The 27,696-nt window shown below is 45.1% G+C and overlaps 1 protein-coding gene across 2 annotated transcripts; it reads right to left on the bottom strand.

The window, feature by feature from the left end:
* Positions 1-27,337, bottom strand: GUF1 (GTP binding elongation factor GUF1). 2 transcript variants are annotated; one of them, XM_087724849.1, is made up of 19 exons: positions 27,224-27,337; positions 26,786-26,838; positions 24,344-24,933; positions 23,483-23,594; positions 21,429-21,577; positions 20,829-20,909; positions 19,288-19,365; positions 18,048-18,131; positions 15,901-15,965; positions 13,486-13,689; positions 10,802-10,941; positions 10,200-10,323; positions 9,813-9,945; positions 9,035-9,178; positions 7,332-7,465; positions 5,401-5,502; positions 3,137-3,256; positions 1,814-1,850; positions 1-432 (listed from the first exon to the last, which is right to left on the bottom strand). In XM_087724849.1, exons 3-19 carry the CDS (start codon positions 24,497-24,499, stop codon positions 295-297), a joined length of 2,001 nt encoding a protein of 666 aa, XP_087580975.1. In that variant the 5' UTR covers positions 24,500-24,933; positions 26,786-26,838; positions 27,224-27,337; the 3' UTR covers positions 1-294. The 2 variants fall into 2 exon arrangements, with proteins under 2 accessions (XP_087580975.1, XP_087580976.1); XM_087724850.1 differs by lacking the exon at positions 26,786-26,838.
* Positions 27,338-27,696: the final 359 nt, after the last annotated feature.

Below are 27,696 nucleotides of genomic sequence, written 5' to 3'. Positions count from 1 at the left end.
TTTGTACCCAGGTTTTTTTTTTTAATCTAGTGCAGCCAAGGGCGCGGACTGTAATCAAATATGGAAAAAAGTGAACAGGCATCTCAAAGGCATCAAAAATTGGCTGCAATATCCTCAGATGTTAAACTATATTTTAGATGTTTTTAGTTTTGCTGCTTCCTTGGATGGGTCCATTAGAACGATGCCACATCTGTACGCGGAACAGGTGAGATCCAATTCAAGGTAGTCCTCGGTTTGTAAACAGCTGGCTCAACAGTTCCTCAAGCTTGGCTTTGCCCAACAGCTGGAAGCCAGCTACCTGTCGAGCTGTTTCTTGAGAACTTTGATAAAGGCGTCCTTTGGCACTTCTACATTTCCAATTCTCCTCATCTTCTTCTTCCCTTCGGCCTGTCTCTTCAAAAGCTTCATTTTCCTGGTAATGTCACCTCCGTACTGTTGGACAAAGCGTTTAAAAAGTTTCTGGGTTAACACCGATAAAGGAGAATATTTGTAGCTCAGGGATAAAATGAGGGGGGGGGTCCTTGGTGGTCTCTGAGCTGGGTGGTTTTCTTGCAAATGTTTCATGACCCAACTAGGTAACACCATCACTGCGAGAAGGGAGTAGGGTTTACAGAAAGGAAGGGGGGGAGGAGGAGGAGGAGGAGGAGGAGGAGGAGAACTGTGGGGTCCTTGGTGCTCTCTGAGCTTGGTGGTTTTCTTGCAGACGTTCCATGACCCAGCTAGGTTACAACATCAGTGCTTAGAAGAGACCACCAGAAGGAAACTCCACTCTCTTCCACCATTGATGATGTTACCTAGTTTGGGTCATGGAAACGTCTGCAAGCTCAGAGAACACCCAAGGACCCCACAATCCTTCCCCCCCCCCCCACTCTTCCTCTCCACACACCCCACTCCCTTCTAACTGATGATGTTACCTAGTTGGGTAATGAAACTGTTAGGAGGTATCTCCGTTGGGAGACAGAAAATAGTGCAGCGGGATGTACAGCTAGAGAGAAGGTTGCGAATAGAGACGAATAGAGTCTCAGACACTGCTAGTAAAAACAAGTAGCTTTACTACTACTAATAGCTTCACAAGCGGTGATAGTAGGTATTTGTCCAAGCACAATTCAAAGAACAAACAATTCCTTACAGTCGCAGATCACCTTCCAGTAAGTAGCTATCAAGCATAGGAAAAGCAGAAGAGAGAGAGAGAGAGCTTTCCTGACTCCCTCTGATTGTAAAATTAATTACAGCTGATTGTAAAGTTAATTACAGCTGATTTAAAGCAACATCGACCATTTGGTATTGTATATGAACCTATATTGAATCTACCCAACACTAGGAGTATACTCTCAACAGAAATGCCTGCAAGAAAAGGAACCTCGGAGGGAACCAAGTACCCCATAATCCTTTCCTCCTCCTCTTCCTCCTCTCCACACACCTCACTCCCTTCTAACTGATGATGTTACCTAGTTTGGTAATGAGATGTCTGCAAGGAAACAAGCAATCTCAGAGACCGCCAAGGACCCTTCATTCCGAAATTAATAATTCGCAATAGCAACCAGACAAAATACTAGTCAGTGTTGATCCCCCCCCCCCTTTCATTGCTATTATCCTAAATAATGAAAAACAAGTTTAAAAACTGTGAAGAATTACATCAAACGAACCAGGTGAATTTAACCCAGGTTCAAACTTTTAAATGAAGGGGATAAAAATCTTACTTAGGAAAAAAGAAAAAAAGAAATGGCTAATTTACATTAAGAAGAATTTTTTAAAAAAATGAAATACTAAGACTTGTGAAAACGGGGGGTGGAGGTGGGGAAATAATACTTACACATTTTGCCAGCACATCCTTTCTAAAAGCTTTCACCCTGGAAAATAAAGCAATAGCAATAACAGTTAGACTTATATACCGCTTCATAGGGCTTTCAGCCCTCTCTAAGCGGTTTACAGAGTCAGCATATCGCCCCCAACAACAATCCGGGTCCTCATTTTACCCACCTCGGAAGGATGGAAGGCTGAGTCAACCCTGAGCCGGTGAGATTTGAACAGCCGAACTGCAGTCAGCTGAAGTAGCCTGCAGTGCTGCATTTAACCACTGCGCCACCTTGGCTCACCTTGGCAACTGGAGTTGCCTTTTAAAAGGATAATCCAAAGTATTCTGCAATTTGGAGTTCTGAAGCAGCGAATCGTTGCTAATTTGTGTTCTTTTAAATCTTTTTTTGCAATTGGAAAGGCTAAGAAATCAAACCCAATCGGTAACGCTCCGGCACTGAGCAGCTACTTAACAGTTAATCTTTATTTTATTTCATTTATTTAAAGTTTTATTTCATTTAAAAATTTAAGTTTACTTAAAGTTCCCGTTTTCATGCTTACGGGAATACAATATTTGGATTTTTCTCTTTTCTTTTTAACTGTCCGTTGTGTTGGGTTGGAATTGGGGTGACTAAATGGAGCTGAGCCTTTACTGGCAGGATGCCCTTCCTGACACCTACATGGAGTTCGCAGCAGATAATTATTCATTGTGCCCAGAGAGAGAGAAATATCTGCTGCTACCTAGAATCAAACTCACAGCCTCCTGATTATTGAGTCTAGAGCTCCACCTCTAGGCTCTGGTGCCACGCATACAATTGGATATAGTATATATAATATAATCAGTCACTAAATGAACTGTCATAAGTTGAGGACCAACTATACATCCCACCTACTTTTCTGAAGGGACATATTTCCTTAAAGGCCAAATTTAATTGATTAATTTCCAATCTCAAACGCCCGCTTTAGAAACTAGGATTATAAAGGTCGACCTCGACTTTTAACGATCAAAATTGACGCTAAGTGAGAAATTGGTTTAACTGAGTTGTGCTCCATTTTACGACTTTTTCCTGTTGCCTTTCTTAAGTGAATCGCTGCCGTTGTTAAATGAGTAACGCGGTCGTTAAGCGAATGGATTTTGCTTGTGAGGTCGTGAAAATGGATCGCATTACTACAGGGATACGGCAACGGTCGTAAATGTGGAAAAAAACCTATTTTTTTCAGTGCCGTTGTAACTTCGAATGGTCACTAAGCAAGGACAAGTAGCCGCTTTTAAAAAAAATTGCTAGAAGAACCTAAAAGAAAAAGGCTGTCATTTAAAACCAAGTTGAGAATAAGGACTTACGTTTCTCTGGCAATTATTTTGTTGCCAAGAGCTGCCTGGATCGCAATTTCAAACATTTGTCGTGGGATGAGGTCCCTTAATCGCTCGCACATGGATTTACCAACAGAGTAGGCTTTCTCTCTGAGAAAGAAAAGAGAAGTAGGAATGGGTCGTACCCAAGAGGACATCAACAATGGACATCAGGAACGCGGCTCCAGGTTAAGCCCAAGAACGATGGCAAAAAATATCCCCGCACGGATTCAGTTCTTTAGATTTGCTAGAATGCAATAGACAGAATCTTTCCAGATTTTACTACTCTCGACCACAACTCAACTTAATTGTTGTGACCCATCGTCAGAGCTGGCGGCAGAGTCGGAGAGTGAGGAGGTTGGGGAGGAAGATGGGCCAGTCCTGGAGTCTGGGGAAGGCTCTGAGGAGGGCTCTGCGTCGGAGGCAGAGAGGGGGCCAGGGCCCTATGCCGGTTATCAGCTGCCTTTCGGAGTTGGACATCAGTGAGGCAGAGGAACAGCTGGAGCCTGTTCCCAGTGTGCGCATGCGCAGAGCTGCCAGACGAAGGGAACAGCTAAAGGACAGGGGTCGACTTGGGAGTCAGGCCACAGGTGGAGGATGAATGGCCCCTCCCAGAGGAAATAAAAGAGGAGCGAAAGGGGAGTGGAGTTTGCAGGAGACAATTAGTTCGCTTGATTCGTGACTCTCCGAGAGTCCTTGCCAAGTTTTGCAGATCTCGGCCTGGCAGCTCTCCAAGCCAGATAAGGTCTGTGACCGTAAATCCTCCCTCGAAAGACTTTGCCGGATGCGAAGGAGCAGAATTCACAGTCAATTAATAAAAGTTTGCTTCCTGCTCTTGGGAAGCCTCAGTCAGAACATTAACAAATTTAATAAATCGAGGGCAACTTGTAATCTCTTTCCACAATCGTGGGATGAGGTCCCTTATTTGCTCGCACATGGATTTACCAACGGAGTAGGCTTTCTCTCTGAGAAAGAAAAAAGAAGTAAGAATAGGACTTACTCCCATATTCGTAGCGATACACCCCGGAAGATTGTAGGAAGTGATTACGGGTAGCCCTCCACTTACGACCCCAACTGAGCCCAAAATGTATGTCGTTAAATGAGAAATTTGAGGAATACGCCGGCCTCGGAGTTCTCTTTGTTGCCGAAGTATTACTTGGAACCTTGTCCAATTTCTTCCGGGAGTTTTGCCCCATTTTTACCAATTTTCTTGCCAGAGTTACAAACTGCAAATTTGTTAAGTTCGTCCCACGGTTTGGGTAGTTTATTCAAATGATATTTATTATTATTTGAAATGGAACAGAACAGAATAGAATATGAATGGAATAATGGAATGGAGAATTAGAATAGGACAGAATAGAATAACAGGGTTGGAAGGGACCTTGGAGGTCATCTAGTCCAACCCCCTGCTTAGGCAGGAAACCCTACACCACTTCAGACAAATGGTTATTCAATCTCTTCTTAAAACCCTCCAGTGTTGGAGCATTCACGACTTCTGGAGGCAAGTTGTTCCACTGATTCATTGTTCTAACTGTCAGGAAATTTCTCCTTAGTTCTAAGTTGCTTCTCTCCTTGATTAGTTTCCACCCATTGCTTCTTGTCCTGCCCTCAGGTGCTTTGGAGAATAGCTCAACTCCCTCTTCTTTGGGGAAGCCCCTGAGATATTGGAAGACTGCTATCATGTCTCCCCTGGTCCTTCTTTTCATTAAACTAGACATACCCAGTTCCTGCACCCGTGCTTCATATGTTTTAGTCTCCTAATCATCTTTGTTGCTCTTCTCTGCACTCTTTTTAGAATTTCCACATCTTTTCTACATCGTGGCGACCAAAACTGAATGCAAATATTCCAAGTGTGGCCTTTCCAAGGCCTTATAAAGTGGTATTAACCCTTCACGTGATCTTGATTCTCTCCCTCTGTTGATGCAGCCTAGAACTGTGTTGGCTTTTTTGGCAGCTGCTGCACACGGCTGGCTCCTATTTAAATGGTTGCCTACTAGGACTCCAAGATCCCTCTCCCAGTTACTGCTATTGAGCAAGGAACCACCTATACTGTACCTGTTTTTCTTGCCTTAATACAGAACCTGACTTTTTTCACCCTTGAATTTCATTTTATTAGATAGCACCCAATGTTCAAGTCTGTACAGGAGACCCTATGGTACAGGGTCTCCTGCTTGAGCACAGGGTTGGACTAGATGACCATCCAAGCTCTATTCTGATTGGATTTTTAAAAAGGGACGTGCATGCAATTGACTTACCTCGGAACAATAGTTATCAGCTCTTCCACAGATTTTCCATTTAAAAAAATATCCATTTTGACAAGATCTGCAGGCTGATACCCGGCGTCTTCATAGTCAAAGCTGGAAACAGAAAAAGGCCAGTTCAACTAACATCACATGCGAGCGTTCTGGAAGGCACAATTTTGTGACTTACAACGGTTCACTTAGCGGCCATTCTAAGGGGCAACGGCACTGAAAAAAGTGAGTCATGACCATTTTTCATACTACTTAACAACCGTCGCAACGGCCCCGTGGAATCACGATCAAAAATTCACAGGCTTGGCAACTGGCTCGCAGTTACGACGGTTGCAGCATTTATGACGGTCCCCTTTGCAACCTTCTGACGGGCAAAGCTGATGGGGAAGCCAGATTCACTTAACAACCGGGCTAGTATAACGACTTAACTGGGGTTGTTCACTTTAACAACTGTGACAAAAAAATGTCGTACAATGGGTTCTAAACTCACTAAAGACATGTCTCACTTAACGACAGGAATTCCGGGACTCAATTGTTAAGTCGAGGATGGCCTACACGTTCTGCCTACAAAAATGAAGGCGTTCCTCAACTTACGACCACAATTGACCCCCACAATTTATCGTTGCTAAATGAGACCTTTGCGAAGTGAGTTTTTGCCCCGTTTTCTTACGACTTTCCTTGACCACGTCTGTTAAGTGAATCACTGCAGTTGTCAAGTTAGTAACACAGCTGTTAAGTAAATCCAGATTTCCCCTTGTCGGAAGGGGATCCCATGCCCCCGGGAACACTGCAGCTGTCATAAATATGAGTCAGTTGCCAACCGTCCAAATTTTTTTTTGATCATGTGACCTTGGAAATGTTGCAATTATGAAAAACAGTCCTAAGTCCCTTTTTCCCCAGCCATGTCGTAACTTTGAACCGTCACTAATGAACTGTTGTTAAGTTGAGGACTACCTGTGCATACATGTGTATGGGCATGTGTCAAAACTTCTCGTGGCCTTCAATGCGTTGGGATGTCTTGCACCTTCTGAGCCCCATGTGAAAAAAACATCTCATTTTCAAAAAGTTAATAATAAAGAGAAAGAGAGAGAGAAGGGGAGGGAGAGAGGGAGAGAGAGGGAGGGAGGGAGGTGGAGCCTGGGCTGTCCGTCATCCTTGAGATGGAGAGTCAACAGCCCCCAGGTCTGGAGGGGGTGATGAGGAAGAGGAGGAACAGCTGGGTCCAGTGCCTGACGCACAGATGCACAGAAGGCAGAGGAGAGGAGAGCAGTGGAAATCTATGGGCCGGTCCTTGGGCTGGAAGAGCCACCGCTGCTAGCGAAGGCCCACCCTAGCTCTGGGGATGAAAGGCAGGGGGCGGAGATGAATAGATGTGGCAGAGGAGAGGAGAGCAGTGGAAATCTATGGGTCAGTCCTTGAGACGGAAGAGCCACCGCTGCTAGCGAAGCCCCACCCTAGCTCTGGGGATGAAAGGCAGGGGGCGGAGATGAATAGATGTGGCAGAGGAGAGGAGAGCAGTGGAACTCTATGAGCTGGTCCTTGAGATGGAAGAGCCACCGCTGCTAGCGAAGCCCCACCCTAGCTCTGGGGATGAAAGGCAGGGGACGGAGATGAATAGATGTGGCAGAGGAGAGGAGAGCAGTGGAAATCTATGGGCCGGTCCTTGGGACGGAAGAGCCACCACTGCTAGCGAAGCCCCACTGTAGCTCTGGGGAATCAAAGGCAGGGAGATGAATAGATGTGGCAGACAATTAATCATCTCCCTGCTGGACGGACCTATTAGCCTGCAGTGAGAGAGAAATTTTTTGCCGGGGCTGCCGGCGTTCCTAATAAAGGAATCTTTTGAGTTCACATCACAGGGTTTGTTGTGTTCGGGGAGCGGGTTCAGAACAGTGTGGGAAGTCTCAAACCGTGATATAACCGAGTTCACTTACCTGGCATAACCAGACGATAAGGATTTTAACGCATCAAAGAAATCCACCACAATTTCGTTCAGTGGGAAGAGATAAATCAACATGACCCTGTAGTCATCCATGTACACCATGTCCTTCTGAACCGCTCTTCGAGTCTGACAAAATCACACAACAGTCTGAGATGAACACCCAGGGGGTGCGATCCTACCGGCTTAGCAACCGGTTCGCTTCGTGCATGGGCCTGGACTGCAAAGCAGTATATAAGTCTGAATGCTATAAGGTTTCCTAAAAATGCCCTAATTGATTCATGAGTATCGAGCCAAGTTTCAGCACAAAACTAGTCATTTATTAGAAGCACCATAGGCAAGATCTGTTCGCAGCCAAGCCTCTGCTTTGTTTGATTTATAGCTGAACTTTACCCCTGTTCCTTCCCTCCCCTCAGTCTGTGTCATAAATCACATTTCCCAATGAGGTGCATCCCTCCCAAGCCTTCTGCAGTAATCTGAGATCCGACTTCAGCCGACAGTATGCGTGGAATGCACTCCTCCCCCTTCTCTATGACAACGCTGGGAGTTGACAGCTGTTGCTATCTGTTCAGTGAATCCCGGCGGTTGTTAAGTGAGTAACAGAGTTGTTAAGTGAATTCGACTTCCCCATTGACTTTGCTTACGACAGCAACGTAAGCAAAGTCAATCCCCATTGACTTTGCTTACGACAGCAACGGTCGTAAGTGTGAACCGGTGGCCAAGGCTCTGAATATTGATCACAGGGAACGCCACGAAGGCCGTAAGTGCGAAACACGGTTCCTCCGTCACTTTTCCCAGTGCCGTGGTAACCTTGAACGAGGAACAGTTGTAAGTCGAGGGCTCCCTGTACTGCGCAATCGATCTCAGTTTAGGGAGGCGGAAGATGTTTCGCGACAGCGCCGGGGTGGGTGGGTGGTGGTATTAGTGTGGCTCCCAACCTTTCGCACGATACGCGCAAAATCGAGCCGACTTATCCAAATCCCTCGTCTTGCCATTCTAGAAACAAAGATCTCAGTGGTGAGCTGCTGCCGGTTTGAACCGGTTTGTCTGAACCGGTAGTGGCATTCAGCGGGTGGGCCTGGCCATCTGCCCCGGCGCTCTCCCATCCAATATCGCTGTGTTTTTGAAGCTGTGCATGTGCCGAAGGCGCGCGGGCGCATTTTCGGTGCTGGGCGAACCTGTTGTTACATTATGTCACGCTCACCTCTGGAAAAAAACCCATATATTCTCCGCAAAGCATTGACGTGATTGAAGGTCGGCCATTATGATCACTGACGTTAAGTTTTAAAGGCTTACCTTTTTGAACTTTACCCCTGTTCCTTCCCTCCCCTCAGTCTGTGTCATAAATCACATTCCCCAATGAGGTGCACCCCTCCCAAGCCTGCTGCAGTCATCTGAGATCCGACTTCAGCCGACAGTATGCGTGGAATGCACTCCTCCCCCTTCTCTCACTATGACAACGCTGGGAGTTGACAGCTATTGTTGACAGTCACCGGCGCGGGCCGGTGACAACGTGCATTGCTGGTTGAGAGCCGCTGATTTAAAATTCAGGGTTTTCTACCGCAAAGCCAGTCAAATGGCTACAGATAAATGCAATCCCTCGTGCCCCTCAGCTCAATAAGGATTGATTAATCAACCGCGGAGCCTGTCAGAAATCACACCCTCCATGCCACAAGGCTCTCCACCTGACGCACCAACCTGGCAAAGGGCTAATATTTGTCCAATATATTCTTTAGGGGTCACGATAGTGCCTAGGATTATCGGCTCCAGGTATCCCGTCACCATGGATTGGTCAGGAAACTCGGCTGGATTCACGATCGTGATTTCCTCTTTTCTGTGTTCCTGCAAAAACAGGAAAAGAAGAAGAGGAAAAGACGGTATTTTAAAAGCTTTTTTAGTAAAAGAAAAAAAATTAAAGGTTCCCCTCGCGCATATGTGCTAGTCGTTCCTGACTCTAGGGGGCGGTGCTGATCTCCGTTTCAAAGCCGAAGAGCCACAGGAGAAAGGTATATTCCAGAGGAAAATGTCATATTTGACAGCTTCATGATGTATTAAGTCCTGGAGAGTTCAATTAAATTGTGGAAACTGCCAAGAATCGTGACCCGACAAAAGCGCGAACGTCATAAGCGCGCCGACAACACCGCGGCGCTAAAACCGTGATGTCAAAAGCGCGCCAACAACAGTGCACCGACAACAGCGCGCCGACAGAAGCGCGATTTAATTTAAGGTAAGATTTACAGTTAGGTTTAGGGTTAGGTTTAGGGTTCCGTTACAGCGCGCTTTTGTCGGCGCGCTTTAGGGCTAATTAGTCGCTCATTCGTCGCGCCGTTTTGTCACCGCGCTTTAGTCACCACGGTTTAGTCAGGCGCGCTTTTGTTGTGCGCGCATTTGTGGTGGAACCGCCAAGAATTACGCTCAATTTATCCTCACGTACTAACAACTTGAAACTTTTTTTTAAAATAAAAATAATAATCACCTTTATCAATTTGGGGGAAGAAAGGATGGCCTTGTAGGGAACCGTGGGCGCTGTCAAAATGACCGAGGCGTTGTGTTCTTGTTCCAGGCGCTGATTAAAAACTTCCATATGTAAAAGGCCAAGGAAACCCAACCTGTAAATTCAACATTCCGATTGAGATTTTTTTAAAGGGTACCAACCTTGCGATTTCGCTAAACGAAACATTCTTCAATCTCCAAGCCAAACGAATTCTGATCAGCTGACCACGGAGAGGTTTTAACGGTCATTAAGTGCGAACAGTGGTCGTAAGCCACTGGTTTCAGTGCCATTGTGACTTTCGAAGGGTCGCAAAGTGAACTGTTGTTAAATCGAGGACTGCCTGGAGCGACGAATGCAGGGGTAACTCACCTCCACCCGGCCCCCAACGCCAGGCTGTTATCCCGTTGAACGGTTACACTGGAGTCATTGAGGGTCAGCTTTTCCAGGGCTCCCTTCAAGTTAGAATATTCGGACTGGTCCGTTGGAAACACTCCTGTCCAAAGAGAAGGGGGCGTTTAGCCAGAAAAGCGATGTTGTGGCTTGTTGCGCAGCCGAATCAGGTGAGAAGGTGTGGGAGTCCACGTCAGCATCGAGGCAACCTGAGAGCTCCGAGGGGGAGGAGGGAATAGAGCTGGCAGAAAGAGAGGTGGAGCCTGGGCTGTCCGTCATCCCTCAGATGGAGAGTCAACAGCCCCCAGGTCTGGAGGTGGCTGATGAGGAAGAGGAGGTACAGCTGGGTCCAGTGCCTGACGCACAGATGCACAGAAGGCAGAGGAGAGGAGAGCAGTGGAAATCTATGGGCCGGTCCTTTCTTTGTCAGCTTTTCAAAGAATTTAACAGCAAACCACTTCTAAAAATGTGTGCCAAGAAAACTGCAAGAACTAGTCCAGGCAGCCACTAGGAGTCAACCTTGACCTAAACCCTCCCCCCGTCCCCCCCAAGTCTTTTGACCAGTGCGCCCCCCCCCTTACCTGCAAAGACCATTGGTTTTGCGGATTTAAACCCAGGAAATGGTTCCACCGGCTGGTTATGCAAATACACCGTGTCTCCTATTTGAGCATCCATAATCTCTCTCATTCCAGCAATCATGTAGCCCACCTGGCCAGCATATCTAAATGAAAGTTTTTACGATATTACACGAAGACGTTTCAAGTCATAGTAGACTAAGACGATTAGGAATTGGGTTACATCAACTGTACAATGCCTAGAAGGAGCGCTGGGCCAACTTTGGATGTTGGGAGAGTTGCAAAGAGTCGTATTGTTTTAAGAATAGAACGGAATGGAATGGAATAGAGAAAGAATGGAATGGAATAATGGAGAATAGAATAGAATGGAATGGAATAGAGAATGGAATGGAATAGAATAGAGAAAGAATGGAATGGAATAGAATAATGGAGAACAGAATAGAATATGGAATGGAATAGAATAGAGAATGGAGAATAGAATAGAATAGAGAATGGAATGGAATAGAATAGAGAAAGAATGGAATGAAATGGAATAGAATAATGGAGAATAGAATAGAATAGAGGAGAATAGAATAGAAAATGGAATGGAATGGAAAAGAAAAAGGAATAGAATAGAATAGAGAAAGAATGGAATGGAATGGAATAGAATAATGAAAAATAGAATAGAATATGGAATGGAATAGAATAGAGAATGGAGAATAGAATAGAGAATGGAATGGAATGGAATAGAGAAAGAATGGAATGAAATGGAATAGAATAATGGAGAATAGAATAGAAAATGGAATGGAATGGAAAAGAAAAAGGAATAGAATAGAATAGAGAAAGAATGGAATGGAATAGAATAATGGAGAACAGAATAGAATATGGAATGGAATAGAATAGAGAATGGAGAATAGAATAGAATAGAGAATGGAATGGAATAGAATAGAGAAAGAATGGAATGAAATGGAATAGAATAATGGAGAATAGAATAGAATAGAGGAGAATAGAATAGAAAATGGAATGGAATGGAAAAGAAAAAGGAATAGAATAGAATAGAGAAAGAATGGAATGGAATGGAATAGAATAATGAAAAATAGAATAGAATATGGAATGGAATAGAATAGAGAATGGAGAATAGAATAGAGAATGGAATGGAATGGAATAGAGAAAGAATGGAATGAAATGGAATAGAATAATGGAGAATAGAATAGAAAATGGAATGGAATGGAAAAGAAAAAGGAATAGAATAGAATAGAGAAAGAATGGAATGGAATAGAATAATGAAGAATAGAATGGAATATGGAATGGAATAGAATAGAGAATGGAGAATAGAATAGAATAGAGAATGGAATGGAATAGAATAGAGAAAGAATGGAATGGAATGGAATAGAATAATGGAGAATAGAATGGAATAGAATAATGGAGAATAGAATAGAAAATGGAATGGAATGGAAAAGAAAAAGGAATAGAATAGAATAGAGAAAAATAGAATGAAATGGAATAGAATAATGGAGAATAGAATAGAATATGGAATGGAATAGAATAGAGAATGGAGAATGGAATAGAATAGAATAGAGAAAAATAGAATGAAATGGAATAGAATAATGGAGAATAGAATAGAAAATGGAATGGAACGGAATGGAAAAGAAAAAGGAATAGAATAGAATAGAGATGGAATGGCATGGAATAGAATAGAATATCAGACTATAGAATAGAGTGGAGTGGAGTGGAGTAGAGTAAGCAGAATAGAATAGAATATCGGAATATAGAACAGAATAGACCAAAACAGAATGGAATAGAGTGGAATAGAATAGAATAATAAAGAGTAGAGTAGAATAGAATTCCTTATTGGCCAAGTGTGATTGGACACACAAGGAATTTGTCTTTGGTGCAGATGCTCTCAGGGTACATAACAGTGGGGGGGGGGGGGGAAGAAAAAAGTGAGGGAAAAATACATTCATCAAGAATCATAAGGTACAACACTTAGTGATAGTCATAGGCTATTAATTTAATAAATCATTTAATTTAAAAATAATAAGATAATAATAAGATGATTTAATTTATCACTATGACTTAGTGATAGTCATAGGTTACTAATTTGCATTTGTTTATGTGTGTTTGTGTGTGAGAGAGAATTTGGGCAACCACTTTTCTGAAATGGGGTAGGGTTTTCCGAACAGGGGGTTGGACTAGAAGATCTGCAGAACTTGGCAAGGAGTCTCGGAGAGTCACGAACCAATGAAGCGAACTAATTGCCTCCTGCAAACTCCATTCCCCTTTCGCTCCTCTTTTATTTCCTCTGGGAGGGGCCATTCATCATCCACTTGTTGGCCTTACTCCCAAGTCGACCCCTGTTCTTTAGCTCTTCCTTTCTCCTGGCAGCTCTGCGCATGCGCACACTGGGAACAGGCTCCAGCTGTTCTTCTGCCTCACTGATGTCTGACTCCGAAGGCAGCTGATAACTGTCAGACGGCCCTGGCCCCCTCTCTGCCTCCGACACAGAGCCCTCATCCGAGCCTTCCCCAGACTCCAGGACTGGCCCAGGTTCTCCCATAACCTCCTCACTGTCTGAATCTGCTGGCCACAATATGAACAAAACTCCACATTGGTGACTGGAAGGGCATCCGGCCATTCTGCTTCCAGCTGTGCTGGTTGCTGGCGGGCCACAACACACTCTCTCTTTTTTTTCGGGCTTTACCAAAACTTACAGTTTATCGGTTGGCCGCTGGTCGGGTGTCAGAATCCCTACTTCATTCACTTCGTAAACCTTCTTAGTGTGAGCCGTTGTGATCTTGTGGCCTTTGTGGATTTCTCCACTGAACAGTGCGATGTTGGCGATCACTCCTCTGTAGGTGTCGAAGGTGGAATCGAACACCAGTGCCTTCAAGGGCTCATGGATATTAACCGCCGGCCTGTTTCACAAGATGACCGATAAGATGTCACAAAAAAACTGTAGAAAATTATCGCTCGGCATCCGGTGTCCCCCCCACCCACGCTCTCTCCTCCCCCCCATCAAAAGGAAAGATCAGATTATAACAGCATCCTCTTTGTTGCTCTTCTCTGCACTCTTTCCAGAGTCTCCACATCTTTTCTACATCCAGTTGTGGGGACCAAAACTGGATGCAAATATTCCAAGTGTGGCCTTCCCAAGGCCTTATAAAGTGGTATCAACCCTTCACGTGATCTTGATTCTCTCCCTCTGTTTTTTGTTTTTTTAAAATATATTTTTATTCTTTTTAAACAAAACAGCACATAGAAAACAAAGCAAGAGAAGAAAGAAAACAACTTTCCTCCATTTTATCAAGAATGTCGTTTGGTTACAAGTTTTTGTGGGTCAATTCTTAAGAATAACATCACTGGTTCTGCATTAAACATATTTTGCTGTCATTGAGCATTATGTGTTCAAATCACCATTAATATTCTTTCATTTGTAACAATCCTTATTTCCTTGAATTCATAATTATCTATCCAATTAACAATGGGCCTTTAGAGTATTATAATATCACCTATCTCCATTCGGACGAGAAATATAAGACGGAGTGGAGAAGATGGATTGATTACATTCAAAATAAATATGGGACTAAGAAACTCCAGATAGCTTATGATTGAAGGAGCAAGGAATGATACAACCTGTTTAGAGTTAATTTAACAAAAGGCAAGTTAAAGTACAAGTGAGGGATGATGCTAAAATCTGTTAGTTTATTTTAGAATATGGTTGTTAAAGATTTATACCCTGTATTTGCTCTGGGAGGCTCTGGGAGGTTGGGGGGGGGAGGTTGGGGGGGGTTGGGGGGGAGGTTGGGGGGGGAGATGGGTTCGGGTGGGGGAGGTTGGGGGAGGGGAGGGAAATATTTGTAAAAGCTTTTTAAAACTTTTAATAAAAAAAAATAAAGTATTATAATATCACCTATCTCCAAGGAGAAAAAGCGGAGATTAGAACAAAAAATTCCCATTAATTTATAATATACATTCATGTTTTCGATTGACCATAATGCCACCAATCATCCAGAGTTTTCCATTATTAATTATTAATCCATATAGTAGTTAAGCATTTCAAATCATATGTATATCAATTGTTCATTACATCATCATTGGTCTGTTTTAATATACAAAGATCTTTCTAATATAAAATGGCCACTACATGCAATTATACCAAAGTTTTCAAATCATCCCACTCTTATACATTTGAGATCATTATATATTATATGAATAGTGCTCTATATAATAACAAAAAGAAAATAAAAACTTCATAACAATAACTATAACTTTCTATAAACCTGGGATTCTCTCCCCCCTGTTGATGCTGCCTAGAACTGTGTTGGCTTTTTTGGCAGCTGCTGCACACGGCTGGCTCATATTTAAATGGTTGTCCACTAAGACTCCAAGATCCCTCTCCCAGTTACTGCTGTTGAGCCAGGTATCACACTTTTGCAAACTTTGGCCAAGAAAAGTTAACGGGGAAGCTGTTCTGTCCCCCCTTCCTCGCTCGTTAACAGACGACAGGCAGACAAGCTTAAAAGGAAAGAACTTTATCAGTCCTCGGCTCAGACTGGCTGCGAGCCCAAAAATAAACATAAATAAAGTCTCTGGCAGAAGATAACAGAATGCAAAACAAAAATCTCTTACGGCAAAACAATTCACTTCTCCAAGTGTCTCCTTGAATCAGGGTTACAGAAAGCAAATCACTTCTCCAAGTGTCTCTCACAAACAAACCACGACCGATGAATGATGAACGAATGAATGAACGTTGACTCCTGCAACCACTATCCGACCTTTTATCACCAGAAGACGCCACTAACGAGCCCCAGCTGCATTGTTAATCTTGCATCCCGACTCAACTCACAGCAAATTTCTGCTGAGTCACAACAGGAAGCCAAATTCATTTAACAACCATGTAGTAACTTACCTTCCAGCGACTCACTTCACAATTGGCGCAAGAAAGATCATAAAACTCACTTAACCAACATTTCCCTTAACAGAGGAATTTTTCAGCCTAAGTATCATCACTTAGGTGCCGTTGTAAACTTGAACCGTTGTAAGTTGAGGACGACCTGTACATATTTAAAGGGTCTGAAGTGACAACTATGAGGGGGAAAAAATGTGACAGAAAAAAGCCAACTTACGGGGGAATCCGTTCAATCACCGCCTGAAGTATTCTTTCAACATTTGTTCCGAGTTTAGCTGAAATCTGAAACGAGAGATTTAAGAAAAAAAACACGCCAACAATTTGGCCTCATTTCAGGGATGGCTGTGAGGCACCCAAACTAGTCCAAGGCAACTGCTTCCATTGTAACATTCCTTATACAGGCAGTCCTCGACGTACGACCAAAATTTCTGTCGTTAAGCGAGACATTGGATAATAGGACCTTTCTTGGCACCGTTGTGGCAAGGGATAACGCTGCCCATGGATAAGTTGGTTTGTAGCCCAGTTGTTAAGTGAATCTGGCTGGCCCCGTTGGCTTCGCGTGTCGGAAGGTGGCAAAAAACGGATCACGGGACGCCCCCTCCCCCAGGATATGCTGCAACCGTCATAAATACGAGTCAGTTGTGGTCAAGCATCTGAATTCTGATCACGTGATCACGAGGACACTGAAAAATTTGTAACTTTGAAGAACGATGGTGAGCCACGTTTTTCCATGCCGCTGTAACTTTCAACGGTCACTAAGTGAATTGTTCTTAAGTCGAGGATTACCTGTATCTGAAAAATTCTTGCCCAAGGAATAGCATAAAAGTGCTGTTTATTTGACAATCACAGCCATTTCCCAACAGAAGTAAATATTTCAGCAAAGTAAACATCAAGATAACACACTGTAGGTAGCTAGAGCTGTAAAAATTCGTTTCTTTCAAAAGTTTTATCTTTCCTACACTCAACTGGAGAAATTGAAAGAGAAAAAAGAGAGAGAGAGAGAGAAACCAGATGTTAAAATTAACTGGAGAAGAGTTAAGAGAAAGAGAGAGAAAGAGAGAGTGGGGGGGAGGAAGGATGAAGGGAAAGTTGGAAGAAGAAATAGAATAGGAAAGAATATAATAGAGAGAGAGAGAGAGAAGGAAGGAAGGATGAAGGGAAAGTTGGAAGAAGAAATAGAACAGAAAAAAATAGAATATAACAGCATATCGGAAAATAGAACTGAATAAGAATAGAATAATAGAGAATAGAACGGAATAAGAATAGAATAGAACAGAACAGAAAGAACAGAATAGGAATAGAATATTTAGCCAAGTGTCATTAGACAAAGAAAGGATTTAGGAAAGAAGGAAGGAGGGAAAAAGGGAGAGAGGGAGAAAGGAGGGAAAGGAAGGAAGGAAGCAATGAAGGGAGCAAATAAAGGTAAGTAGATACAGGTGGACAGTAGTTAAGTAGGGAAGGAAGGAAGTGAGGGAGGGAGGGAGGGAGAGAGAAAAAGGAAGAAGGAAAGAAGGAAGAGAATGGGAGGAAGGGAGGGAAAGAAAGGAAGGAGGCAATGGAGGAAGCAAAGGGAGGCAGCTAGATAGGTAAGTAGGGAAGGGAGGGAAAGGGAGGGGGAGAGAGGAAGAAAGGAAGGAAAGAAGTAAAGGAAGGAGGGAGGGAAAGGAAGGGAGGAAGCAATGGCGGAGCGAGGGAAGGTAGGGGAATAGGTAGGTAGGGAAGTAAGGGAGGGAGGAAGAGAGGGCGGGAGGAAAGGAAGGAAAGAAAGAAGGAAGGAAGGGAATTAGGGGGTGAGGGAAGGTAGATAGGGAAGTAGGGAAGGGAGGAAGGGAGAAAGGAAAGGAAGGAAAGAAGGGAGGGAGGGAAAGGAAAGATGCAATGTCAGGAGCAAGGGAAGTTAGGTAGATAGGTAGGTAGGGAAGTCGGGAAGGAAGGAAGGAAGGAAGGAAGGAAGGAAGGAAGGAAGGAAGGAAGGAAGGAAGGAAGGAAGGAAGGAAGGAAGGAAGGAAGGGCACAATTAGCTAGATTCAGTTGCCAAACCCAAACAAGGAAATGATCTATACTGTCAAAAGTGACCATCCATCCTCGCAAGCAAATTATCAGCCTTCAGGACGATTTCAGGGAAATCTCTGCACATAACACAACTGGGCGCGCATGACTTTTCAGCACCAGGCTGTGATCCTATACACCTTTACTATGAACTCCCTTGAATGGGATTTCAAGCAATCGGCTTCTGAACGGGCCGCCCTCGCAGTGCGCGGTTCAGAAAATCATTTGGCTTATCCAGCTGAAACCATTTCTACACATTGGGTGGGTGGGTGGAAAAAAAAGCACATATTTGCCAACTGGGAAAGGGCATCTCACTCGAATGCAATCTTCTTTGAGAATATCAAAGGTGTTCTCAATCTGAGCTTCCACCATCTCTGGGTTGGCGTTCTTGAGGTCGATCTGCAAAACAGCGGAACGATTATATTAATTCAGATTAGGACAGTCGCAGCCGTGAAGCAAAGCTGGAATTCCATTGCCGCGAAATGAGAAAAGATAATATATTCTTAGAGGGGTGATGGGGGGACCTTTGCCCATTTGCTGCGGTTAATTTTTTTTTTTAAATACTAATAATCTGAATAAACATCTGGATCTTTTAAGGCACAGAGGATTATTTAGAGCAAATGCGTGAAGCGGCTTGACAAATAAACGTGTAATCTTAGAAAGGGCCTAAAGTCAGTCTCCATTTTAAGAAGAAAACGCAGTTTGGTTAAGGCGCCAGGCTAGGAATTAGGAGACGGTGAATTATAGTTCCGCCTTAGGTATGAAAGCCAGCTGAGTGACTGTGGGCCAATCACCAGGAGACGATGAGTTCTAGTCCCACCTTATTTATAAAAAACAGCTGGGTGACTGTGGGCCAATCACCAGGAGACGGTGAGTTCTAGTCCCGCCTTATCACCAGAAGACGATGAGTTCTAGTCCCACCAATCACCAGGAGACAATGAGTTCAATCACCAGGAGACGATGAGTTCTAGTCCCACCTTATTTATAAAAACCAGCTGGGTGACTGTGGGCCAATCACCAGGAGACGATGAGTTCTAGTCCCACCTTATCACCAGGAGACGATGAGTTCTAGTCCCACCAATCACCAGGAGACGATGAGTTCAATCACCAGGAGACGATGAGTTCTAGTCCCACCTTATTTATAAAAACCAGCTGGGTGACTGTGGGCCAATCACCAGGAGACGGTGAATTCTAGTCCCGTCTTATCCATTAAAGCCAGCTGGGTAACTGTGGGCCAATCACCAGGTGATGGGGAGTTCTAGTCCTGCCTTATCCATTAAAGCCAGCTTGGTAACTGTGGGCCAATCACTAGGAGACGGTGAGTTCTAGTCCCGCCTTCTCCATAAAAGCCAGCTGGGTGACTGTGGGCCAATTGCCAGTTGACTGCAGTGACTTAACAGGAAAGTCGTAAAATGGGGCAAAACTCACTTAACAACCGTCTCATTTAACCACCGAACTCTTGAGCTCAGTTTGTGGTCGTTAGCCGAGCACCGCCTGTACGATTTGCAAAATATCTAAAATTTAACCAATGCTGTGCAGAACGTGGAAATCTTACCTTATTTATAACGGGAATGATTGAAAGTTGTGCTTCATATGCGAGGTAAAAGTTCGCTACTGTTTGAGCCTGGATACCCTAAAAAAGAACAACCACCATATTAATTTCGAACAGTTCGCAGTAATGTTTTACGTTGTTTGCAAAAATAGCTGCTTAAGCAGAACAGAAGCCCCAAAGAAATCTGTCGATGCAACAACAGAGAGAAACGTACATTTTTTTCTGCTCGTACTCCTGAAACAAAGATTAGCTGTAAATACTAGAAACAGAGCAAGTAACATTTTTATTGCTAACTAGCTGATAACCCCTATATTTATTTATGAGGGGGCTGGGGGGAAATGTCCTGACCAAACGTAATTTCTAATGTTGGATTTTCCCCACCGATGTTTTTATTTTGGGCAAAAATAGCATCGATGGTCACGAACCAAAGCGGGAAGAAAGCACGAAAGGAAGATTTACTCCAAGTGAAACATCGTAGCTTGAAGTGGCATTCAGCCGGTTCGGATTGGTTCAGGTGAACCGGTTAGGAAAATTCTACCCACTTCAGGGAACTGGCTAACCCCGCCCCCAGACACTTTTTAGGCTGAAAAATGGCTGAAAACGACCTGAAAAATTGGTGGGGGCATGGCCAGCCAGTGGTGGGATTAGTCTGAACCGGTCAGAATTGCTGAATCCCCCCTTTGCCTTTGAGGAGAGTGGCCGGGAGGCAGGGTTAGTGCGATTAGTGATGTTGAGTTGGCCACACCCATCCAGTCACATGACCACCCAGCCACGCCTACCCCGCCAGAGAATCGATTGTTAAATTATTTAAATCCCGTCACTGATCACAGTTGCTGTTTTTATTAACTTTGGTGCCCAATCTTGGGGGGCAGAGGGGGCGTCTCTAAACCACGCCCATAAAACATCTAGAACAAGGGCAATAAAATAATATCATATTTGATTAAAAGCTCAACAGTACTGTAACCATTTGTTTCCTTCTGCCTTCATCGGCCTAGTTTTAAGGCACCCGACGCAGGTATACCATCTCTGAAAATCCTTAATACACCTCAAAAGGGGAAATTAATATGGACAGAAAATTTCACGTGTTCCAACTTATTCTTTCATTTAAGATTCCCGACTAAGATCACCAATTCCTGTTTCTTTTACAAAGACCTATGAGAGATCCCTTTCGGTTTGTGTTTTTAAAGGTTATTTAACAAAGTCCTTTGTTTGGTGTGCCAAAAGGGGGTGAGGTGGCCTAGTGATGGCGCTCTGGCCTCACCATCAGGAGGCTGTGAGTTCGATCCCAGGCAAAGGCAGATATTTCTCTCTCTCTGGGCAACGATGAGAATAGATCTGCCGAACAAAACTCCTCATTGGCAACAGGTAGAGCAGTGGGCCAGTAAACAGCTTCATTCAGTTGCCTGGATTCCACCCCGTAAGGGGTTATAGGATCATTAAAAGAAGACGACGATTTGTTTGCTGAGCCAGTTTTTCATAGCCTGTATGCGGGGAACTGTTTCACCCCTTCAGAAACAACACTCGACTTAATTTCGAAAGCCTACCTGGTTTGCGTCTACAACCAACACGACTCCTTGGCAGGCTGACAACGACCGCGACACTTCATAGTTAAAATCCACGTGGCCCTGAGCAGAAGGGAAGAAACGACGGATGAAGGGCGTCAAGAGTTTGCTGGGGCGTCATCCGCACACACACACACACACACACACGTTTTATAAATCAAAGCATACCATATTTTTGTCCTGGAAAAATCCAAGCGATCAGAATGCAACGAGGTGTTTATCTGTGTGAATCTTGTCAGCTGATCACTGTCAGACGGCCCTGGCCCCCTCTCTGCCTCCGACACAGAGCCCTCCTCAGAGCCTTCCCCAGACTCCAGGACTGGCCCAGGTTCCTACCCAACCCTCCTCACTGTCCGAATCTGCTGCCAGCTCTGCTGGCCACTGGTGGGCCGCAACATTTTCACGCCCGCTTGATAATAATGGGGAACCTCAACAAGCAGGCGGAAGGCTTGGTCGCGGTTAATATATCAGGAGGTGACGGCGCAGTGCGAGCCTAAAAACCCAAGACCTGGATGGCAGCCACCGATTTTGGCTTTCAGCTTTGCGGCAAAACTTCCCAGTCGCAGCCAGCCGTGTACTTACAGGTGTATCAATGAGGTTCAAGAGATAATTTGTTCCTTCGTGGTTATAAATGAGGGACGCTGTCTGAGCTTTCACCGTGATGCCTCTTTCGCGCTCCACTTGCAGTTTATCCAGCACCTGCTTATTATGGTCTGTTTTGGCAATTGCTCCTGGAGGATCAGAGAGAGCCCTTGATTACGGTTCATCATTGTGAAGAGAGGCAGAGCTGCGTTCTCTTGCCAGGTGTTTTGACCCAGCTCCCCAAAGACAAAAAAACCGTCTGAAGTGAACTGAAAGATTCCTTTATTAGGAACGCCAGCAGCCCCGGCAAAAACTTTCTCCCTCGCCGCAGGCTAACAAGTCTGTTCAGCAGGGAGATGAATAATTGTCTGCCACATTTACACATCTCCGCCCCCTGCCTTTGATCCCCAGAGCTAGGGTGGGGCTTCGCTAGCAGCGGTGGCTCTTCCGTCCCAAGGACCGGCCCATAGATTTCCATTGCTCTCCTCTCCTCTGCCACATCTATTCATCTCCGCCCCGGCCTTTGATCCCCAGAGCTAGAGTAAGGCTTTGCAAGCAGCAGTGGCTATTCCGTCCCAAGGACCGGCCCATAGATTTCCACTGCTCTCCTCTCCTCTGCCACATCTATTCAGCTCCGCCCCGGCCTTTGATCCCCAGAGCTTGGGTGGGGCTTCGCTAGCAGTGGTGGCTCTTCCGTCCCAAGGACTGGCCCATAGATTTCCACTGCTCTCCTCTCCTCTGCCACACCTATTCATCTCCGCCCCCTGCCTTTTATCCGCAGAGCTAGGGTGGGGCTTTGCTAGCAGAGGTGGCTCTTCCGTCCCAAGGACCGGCCCATAGATTTCCACTGCTCTCCTCTCCTCTGCCACATCTATTCATCTCCGCCCCCTGCCTTTGATCCCCAGAGCTAGGGTGGGGCTTCGCTAGCAGTGGTGGCTCTTCCGTCCCAAGGACCGGCCCATAGATTTCCACTGCTCTCCTCTCCTCTGCCACATCTATTCATCTCCGCCCCCTGCCTTTCATCCCCAGAGCTAGGGTGGGGCTTCGCTAGCAGCGGTGGCTCTTCCATCCCGAGGACTGGCCCATAGATTTCCCCTGCTCTCCTCTCCTCTGCCACATCTATTCATCTCCACCCCCTGCCTTTTATCCCCAGAGCTAGGGTGGGGCTTTGCTAGCAGCGGTGGCTCTTCCGTCCCAAGGACCGGCTCATAGATTTCCACTGCTCTCCTCTCCTCTGCCACATCTATTCTTCTCCGCCCCCTGCCTTTGATCCCCAGAGCTAGGGTGGGGCTTCGCTAGCAGCGGTGGCTCTTCCGTCCCAAGGACCGGCCCATAGATTTCCACTGCTCTCCTCTCCTCTGCCACATCTATTCATCTCCGCCCCCTGCCTTTGATCCCCAGAGCTAGGGTGGGGCTTCGCTAGCAGCGGTGGCTCTTCTGTCCCAAGGACCAGCCCATATATTTCCACTGCTCTCCTCTCCTCTGCCTTCTGCGCATCCGCGCGTCAGGCACTGGACCCAGCTGTTCCTCCTCTTCCTCATCAGCCATCTCCTGGTGACTCTCAGAAGGGGGCTGTTGACCCTCCATCTGAGGGCTGACGGACGGCCCAATCTTCACCTCTCTCTTTCTCCCTCCCTCCCTCTCTCTCTCTCTCTCTCTGCCAACTCCATTCCCTCTTCCCCCTCAGAGCTTGTAGGTTGCCTCGATGCTAACCCGGACTCCCACTGCTCCTCCTCCTCCTCCTCCTCCTCCTCTGATTTGGCTGCTGAAGTGCCCGGTGGCTGATAGGCTACAACATGGCATTGGAAAAGAGGGGATATGACCATTTCTCACATTTATGACCATGTCAGCATTCCCCACGATCATGTGATCTAAAACTCCCGAAATTTTAAATTTTCTTTCATGGAGAAACATGATGTTTTACAAATTGGGGATCTGAAACATCGGAAACGATTTTCCTCGTGGAGTTTTGAACAAGTACAAGAAACTTGGCCTGGCAGTCTGTAACCAAATAGGCAAATTCAGAGGCCCACGTTTTATAAAAATTACGGCACCTGTTATTTCCAGCAGCCGATCTGCTAGCGTACTCTTTCCGTGATCCACATGGGCGACTATGCTAAAATTTCTAATATTTTCTGCAGGGAACAACGACATGTCCACTGTATCCTAAAAAGGTTTTAAAAAAAAGAAGAACACAAATTACTTAAAAGCCGTTTTAAAAACTGTTTCACGGCAAGAGTACTTTCACAAAAACATTATTCTGATTGGATCGTAATAACTTACATTTCCTGATGAAAATACGTACGTGGTTAGAAAAAAACGATAAAGCAACATATAGATTTAAAGCCAGAAATATTCTGGTTAGGCATTTTGCCAGAAAAAAAATATATAATAAAGGGAATGTATATTTAATACTAGCTCATTACCGATTGCTGGGTATTTATTTATAGGGGGAAAAATGTCTGGACCAAATGTAATTTCTAATGTTGGATTTTCCCCATTACCAGAGGGAGCCCCCTTGTGGAGTACTGCGAAGCCGTTACCATGGTAACTCCACTGTGCTGCACAGTAGAGGCCATTTTAAGGCACAACAGGCTGTATCTTAACAGAACACACAGCGCAAAGGGGTTTTAGGAATGTAGCCGGCATGACTCAACACCGAAGGCGCACGGAACGCTGTTCCCTTCCCACCAAAGGTGGCTCCTATTTTTCTACTTGCATTTTTACATGCTTTCAAACGGCTAGGTTGGCAGAAGCTGGGACAAGTCACGGGAGCTCACTCACGCAGTGCTAGGGATTCGAACTGCCGAACTGTCGACTTTTCCGATCAGACACCCTTGTGTAAAAGTTAGATTGCTTAAAAAAAAAAAAAAGCTGGACTCTCTCTGTACAAGCAAGTAACAAATTGCAATCACCTTGTTTGTCCTTGAGCAATATTTCCTGGAGGGAGCAGCATGATGTAGGGAAGGTTTTAATGCCGAAAGAGAAAGATATGAAAGAAAAGTAGCATTGTGGCTCAGCTGATGACCCCTGATGGAGAGATATAATGCCTTTCTCAGAAATGAAGGCATCCTTCCAGATTTAATCCCCAGATCCAGGCTGAACACAGGAAATGTTCAGAGAGGCCTATTATTCAGAATAACGCTTCCACAGATATATTCATTTCTATAATAACCACAGGACGTTTTAGTCCAAATTCCATCAAAAGGACAGAGGTAAAATGAACATTAAAAAAGGCAGGACAAAACCCACCAAAAATCATTGTGTCCATTTCCTTTTTCATATAGGGGGATAGGCTGGATAAATTGTGCCCACCCCCCTCCCCAAAAAATCAGTTTTGTTTTTTTAAAATAATATGCATCAGTTGCTCCAATTTTATCGTGAACGAGGTTGCTGCGAATTAAAATTTAATGGAAACTTAAATTTCCTCTCCTTTTTATGCTCTTGCGTTCCGTTGCTTCTGATTTTCACTCCTTTTTCTTCTCTTTATACGATGCCGATTGACCTAAAAGAATAAAAGATAGCGGTTTCAATTGCAGCAAGCTGACAGAGTCCCAATTCCACCACCTCATCCAATATATGTAATCCTCGACTTACGAACAACTTTTCCTTTGCTAAAGTAAGAACATTTGTTAAGTGAATTTCGCCTTCATTTTAATGACCTTTCTCGCCACCGTTGTTAAGTGAATCACTGCAGATGTTAAATAAGCTTCCCAGTTGGGTCGGCTTGTCAGAAGGTCGCAAAAGGGGATCGTGCGACTCCGGGGACACTGCGAGCCGTCATAAATACGAGTCAGTGGCCAAGCAGCTGAATTTTGATCACGTGAAATGGTTGCTCAGTGCAACCACGGTCATAAATCCCTTGTTAAAATGCCATTATGACTTGAAGCAGTCACTAGGCAAACTGTTAAGGTCTAACTTGCATCAATCTGATTAAATGAAGGGAAGAGATCGCTGGACATTCTTGACCATTAATTTGTATCTTATGAAATAATATATTGTTCTGTCCCCCCTCCTTCGCTCGTTCAAAGACGACAGTTAGACAGACTTAAAAGGAAAGAACTTTATCAGTCCTTGGCTCACGCTGGCTGCGAGCCCCAAAATAAACATAAAGTCTCTGGCAAGAAGATAACAGAATGCATAAACAAAGTTCTCCTACAAAGCAAATCACTTCTCCAAGTGTCTCCTTGAATCAGGGTTACAGAAAGCAAATCACTTATCCAAGTGCCTCTCACAAACCACGACCGATGAACGACAAACCACGAACGAATGAATGAACGTTGACTTCTGCAACCAGGGCGTGGCACCATCAGTCCTTTTATCTCCAGAAGGCCACACTAACCAGCCCCAGCTGCATTGTTATTCCTGCATCCCGACTCAACTCACAGCAAACTTCTGCTGAGTCACAACAATATACTATACTTTGATTGTATAAATAAAATAAAAAACTGAAAAAAATATACTATAAACATGATGCAACAGAAATTTTGGGCCCAGTTATGGTCGTAATTCAAGGACTATCTATTCTAATATCTGATTTAGGTAAATCTGTATGTGGCTAGGACGCTGAGCTTGTCGATCAGAAAGGTCGGCAGTTTGGCGGTTCGAATCCCTAGCGCCGCCTAACGGAGTGAGTTCCTGTGACTTGTCCCAGCTTCTGCCAACCTGAGCCGAGGTGGCGCAGTGGTTAGGGTGCAGTACTGCAGGCCACTTCAGCTGACTGTTATCTGCAGTTCAGCGGTTCTAATCTCACCGGCTCAAGGTTGACTCAGCCTTCCATCCTTCCGAGGTGGGTGAAATGAGGACCCGGATTGTTGGGGGCGATATGCTGACTCTGTAAACCGCTTAGGGAGGGCTGAAAGCCCTATGAAGCGGTATATAAGTCTAACTGCTATTGCTATTGCTATTAAACCTGGGCTAGCCCCAGGATGTACTAAATGTAAAATTAGGCAGGTGGGTTTCATTAAAGCTGCAAAACTTTAAAACTTGAATTGTGTTGGTCGTTTTGTTTATTGTTTCTTTCCTCCCCCCCCCCCCCTCTTTTTGTTTCCTGTTAATTTCTGTTCTGTTTGCTTTTTAGCTCTCTTTTTTCCCCTAATTGTATTTGGTCATTTCCAGACATCATGTTCCTTAAAAGGAAGTTTTACTCTTTCTATAATGCTGTCTTTCCGAAGCATTCGCTCCAGCAACAGAGTTGCATATAAGCCAAACAAACACGTAAAAATGTAACTGCTAGGAATTGTGTTTTTCATTAAAAAAAACAACCACACAGCTGCTATCAAAACAATTTCACGCTACTGAAGAAGAATAAAATAAAATAAATAAAATAAAATAACAATGCAGAGGGACATCCTTACCATGAAACAAAGTCCTCGTTTTATAACCACAATGGAGCCCAACTCTTCTGTTCCTAAGGTGAAACATCGGTTGAGTTTTGACCCGTTTTTACGACGTCTCTTGCTGCCCTTGTTAAGTGAATCCCTGCAGTTGTTAAGCTAGTTGTTAAAACACACCTGCCTCCCCCATGGACTCGGCTTGTCCAAAGGTCGCAAAAGGGGTGGGGGTGGGGAATGTCACGCGGCCCCCGGGACACTGCGACCGTCGTAAGTGCGAGTCGAGTTGCCAAACGTCTGAATTTGGACCACGGGATCCTGGGGAGGGGGCGATGGTCCCAAGTTGGCAGTTAGGGCCGGGAAAAACGGGTGAGGGTTACGGGTTAGGGTCCCGAGTCCCTTCCTCCCCCCCGTTGCAAACTTCGGACGTCACTAAGCGAAGCGTCGCAAGTCGAGGACTACCTGGATAGCCTGCTTGTTGGCGCTTCCTGGGAATCCGGATTCATGGAAGGAGACCCCGGGATCGTCCCCAGCCCAGCAGAGACTCGCAGCAAGGCTTCGGCGCCTCCCCCCCCCCCCGGGGTCCGGTGCGTATCAAGCCTGTGCTGCCCCGCGTGTTAGCCAAGAAACACGCCGGTCCCCTCCACCTGGGTGGAAATAGAAAAGGTCCAGAGAGATGATGCCCTTTGCACGCCCTGATTTTGCAAAGTGGGGGGGGGGCGCCCTAGATGGCTAACCGGGTGCAAGATTGCAATGCACAGATATTGCAACGTGCAATTGCAACGGCGTGCAACGCGCAATGGGGTGCAACAATTGCCCGCGCGGGAGAACAAGTGGGGCTCGCTTTTGCGGCCAGTTCCCCCCCACCTTGCTCTCTCTCCTTCTGCCCCTTGCTTGCTTGCTTCCTTCCTTGCACGCCGCCCCCCCCCCCTTTC

Source organism: Thamnophis sirtalis, unplaced genomic scaffold, assembly GCF_051295495.1.
Source record: "Thamnophis sirtalis isolate CommonGarterSnake01/CBP01778 unplaced genomic scaffold, rThaSir2_p1.2 scaffold_10, whole genome shotgun sequence".
Taxonomy (NCBI): Eukaryota; Metazoa; Chordata; class Lepidosauria; order Squamata; family Natricidae; genus Thamnophis; species Thamnophis sirtalis.
The sequence above is the reverse complement of the archived record's forward strand: the minus strand, read 5'-3'. Positions and strand labels throughout refer to the sequence as shown.

Excerpts from the sequence above, each read along its gene's own strand:
- GUF1 (XM_087724849.1), bottom strand. The coding sequence starts at position 24,499 with ATGCCTTCATTTCTGAGAAAGGCATTATATCTCTCCATCAGGGGTCAT. Across the intron at positions 15,966-18,047 it reads TCAAAGAAGATTGCATTCGA|ATTTCAGCTAAACTCGGAAC; the intron begins GTGAGATGCCCT and ends CTCTCGTTTCAG. Across the intron at positions 9,946-10,199 it reads GCGTTGGGGGCCGGGTGGAG|GTTGGGTTTCCTTGGCCTTT; the intron begins GTGAGTTACCCC and ends TTGAATTTACAG.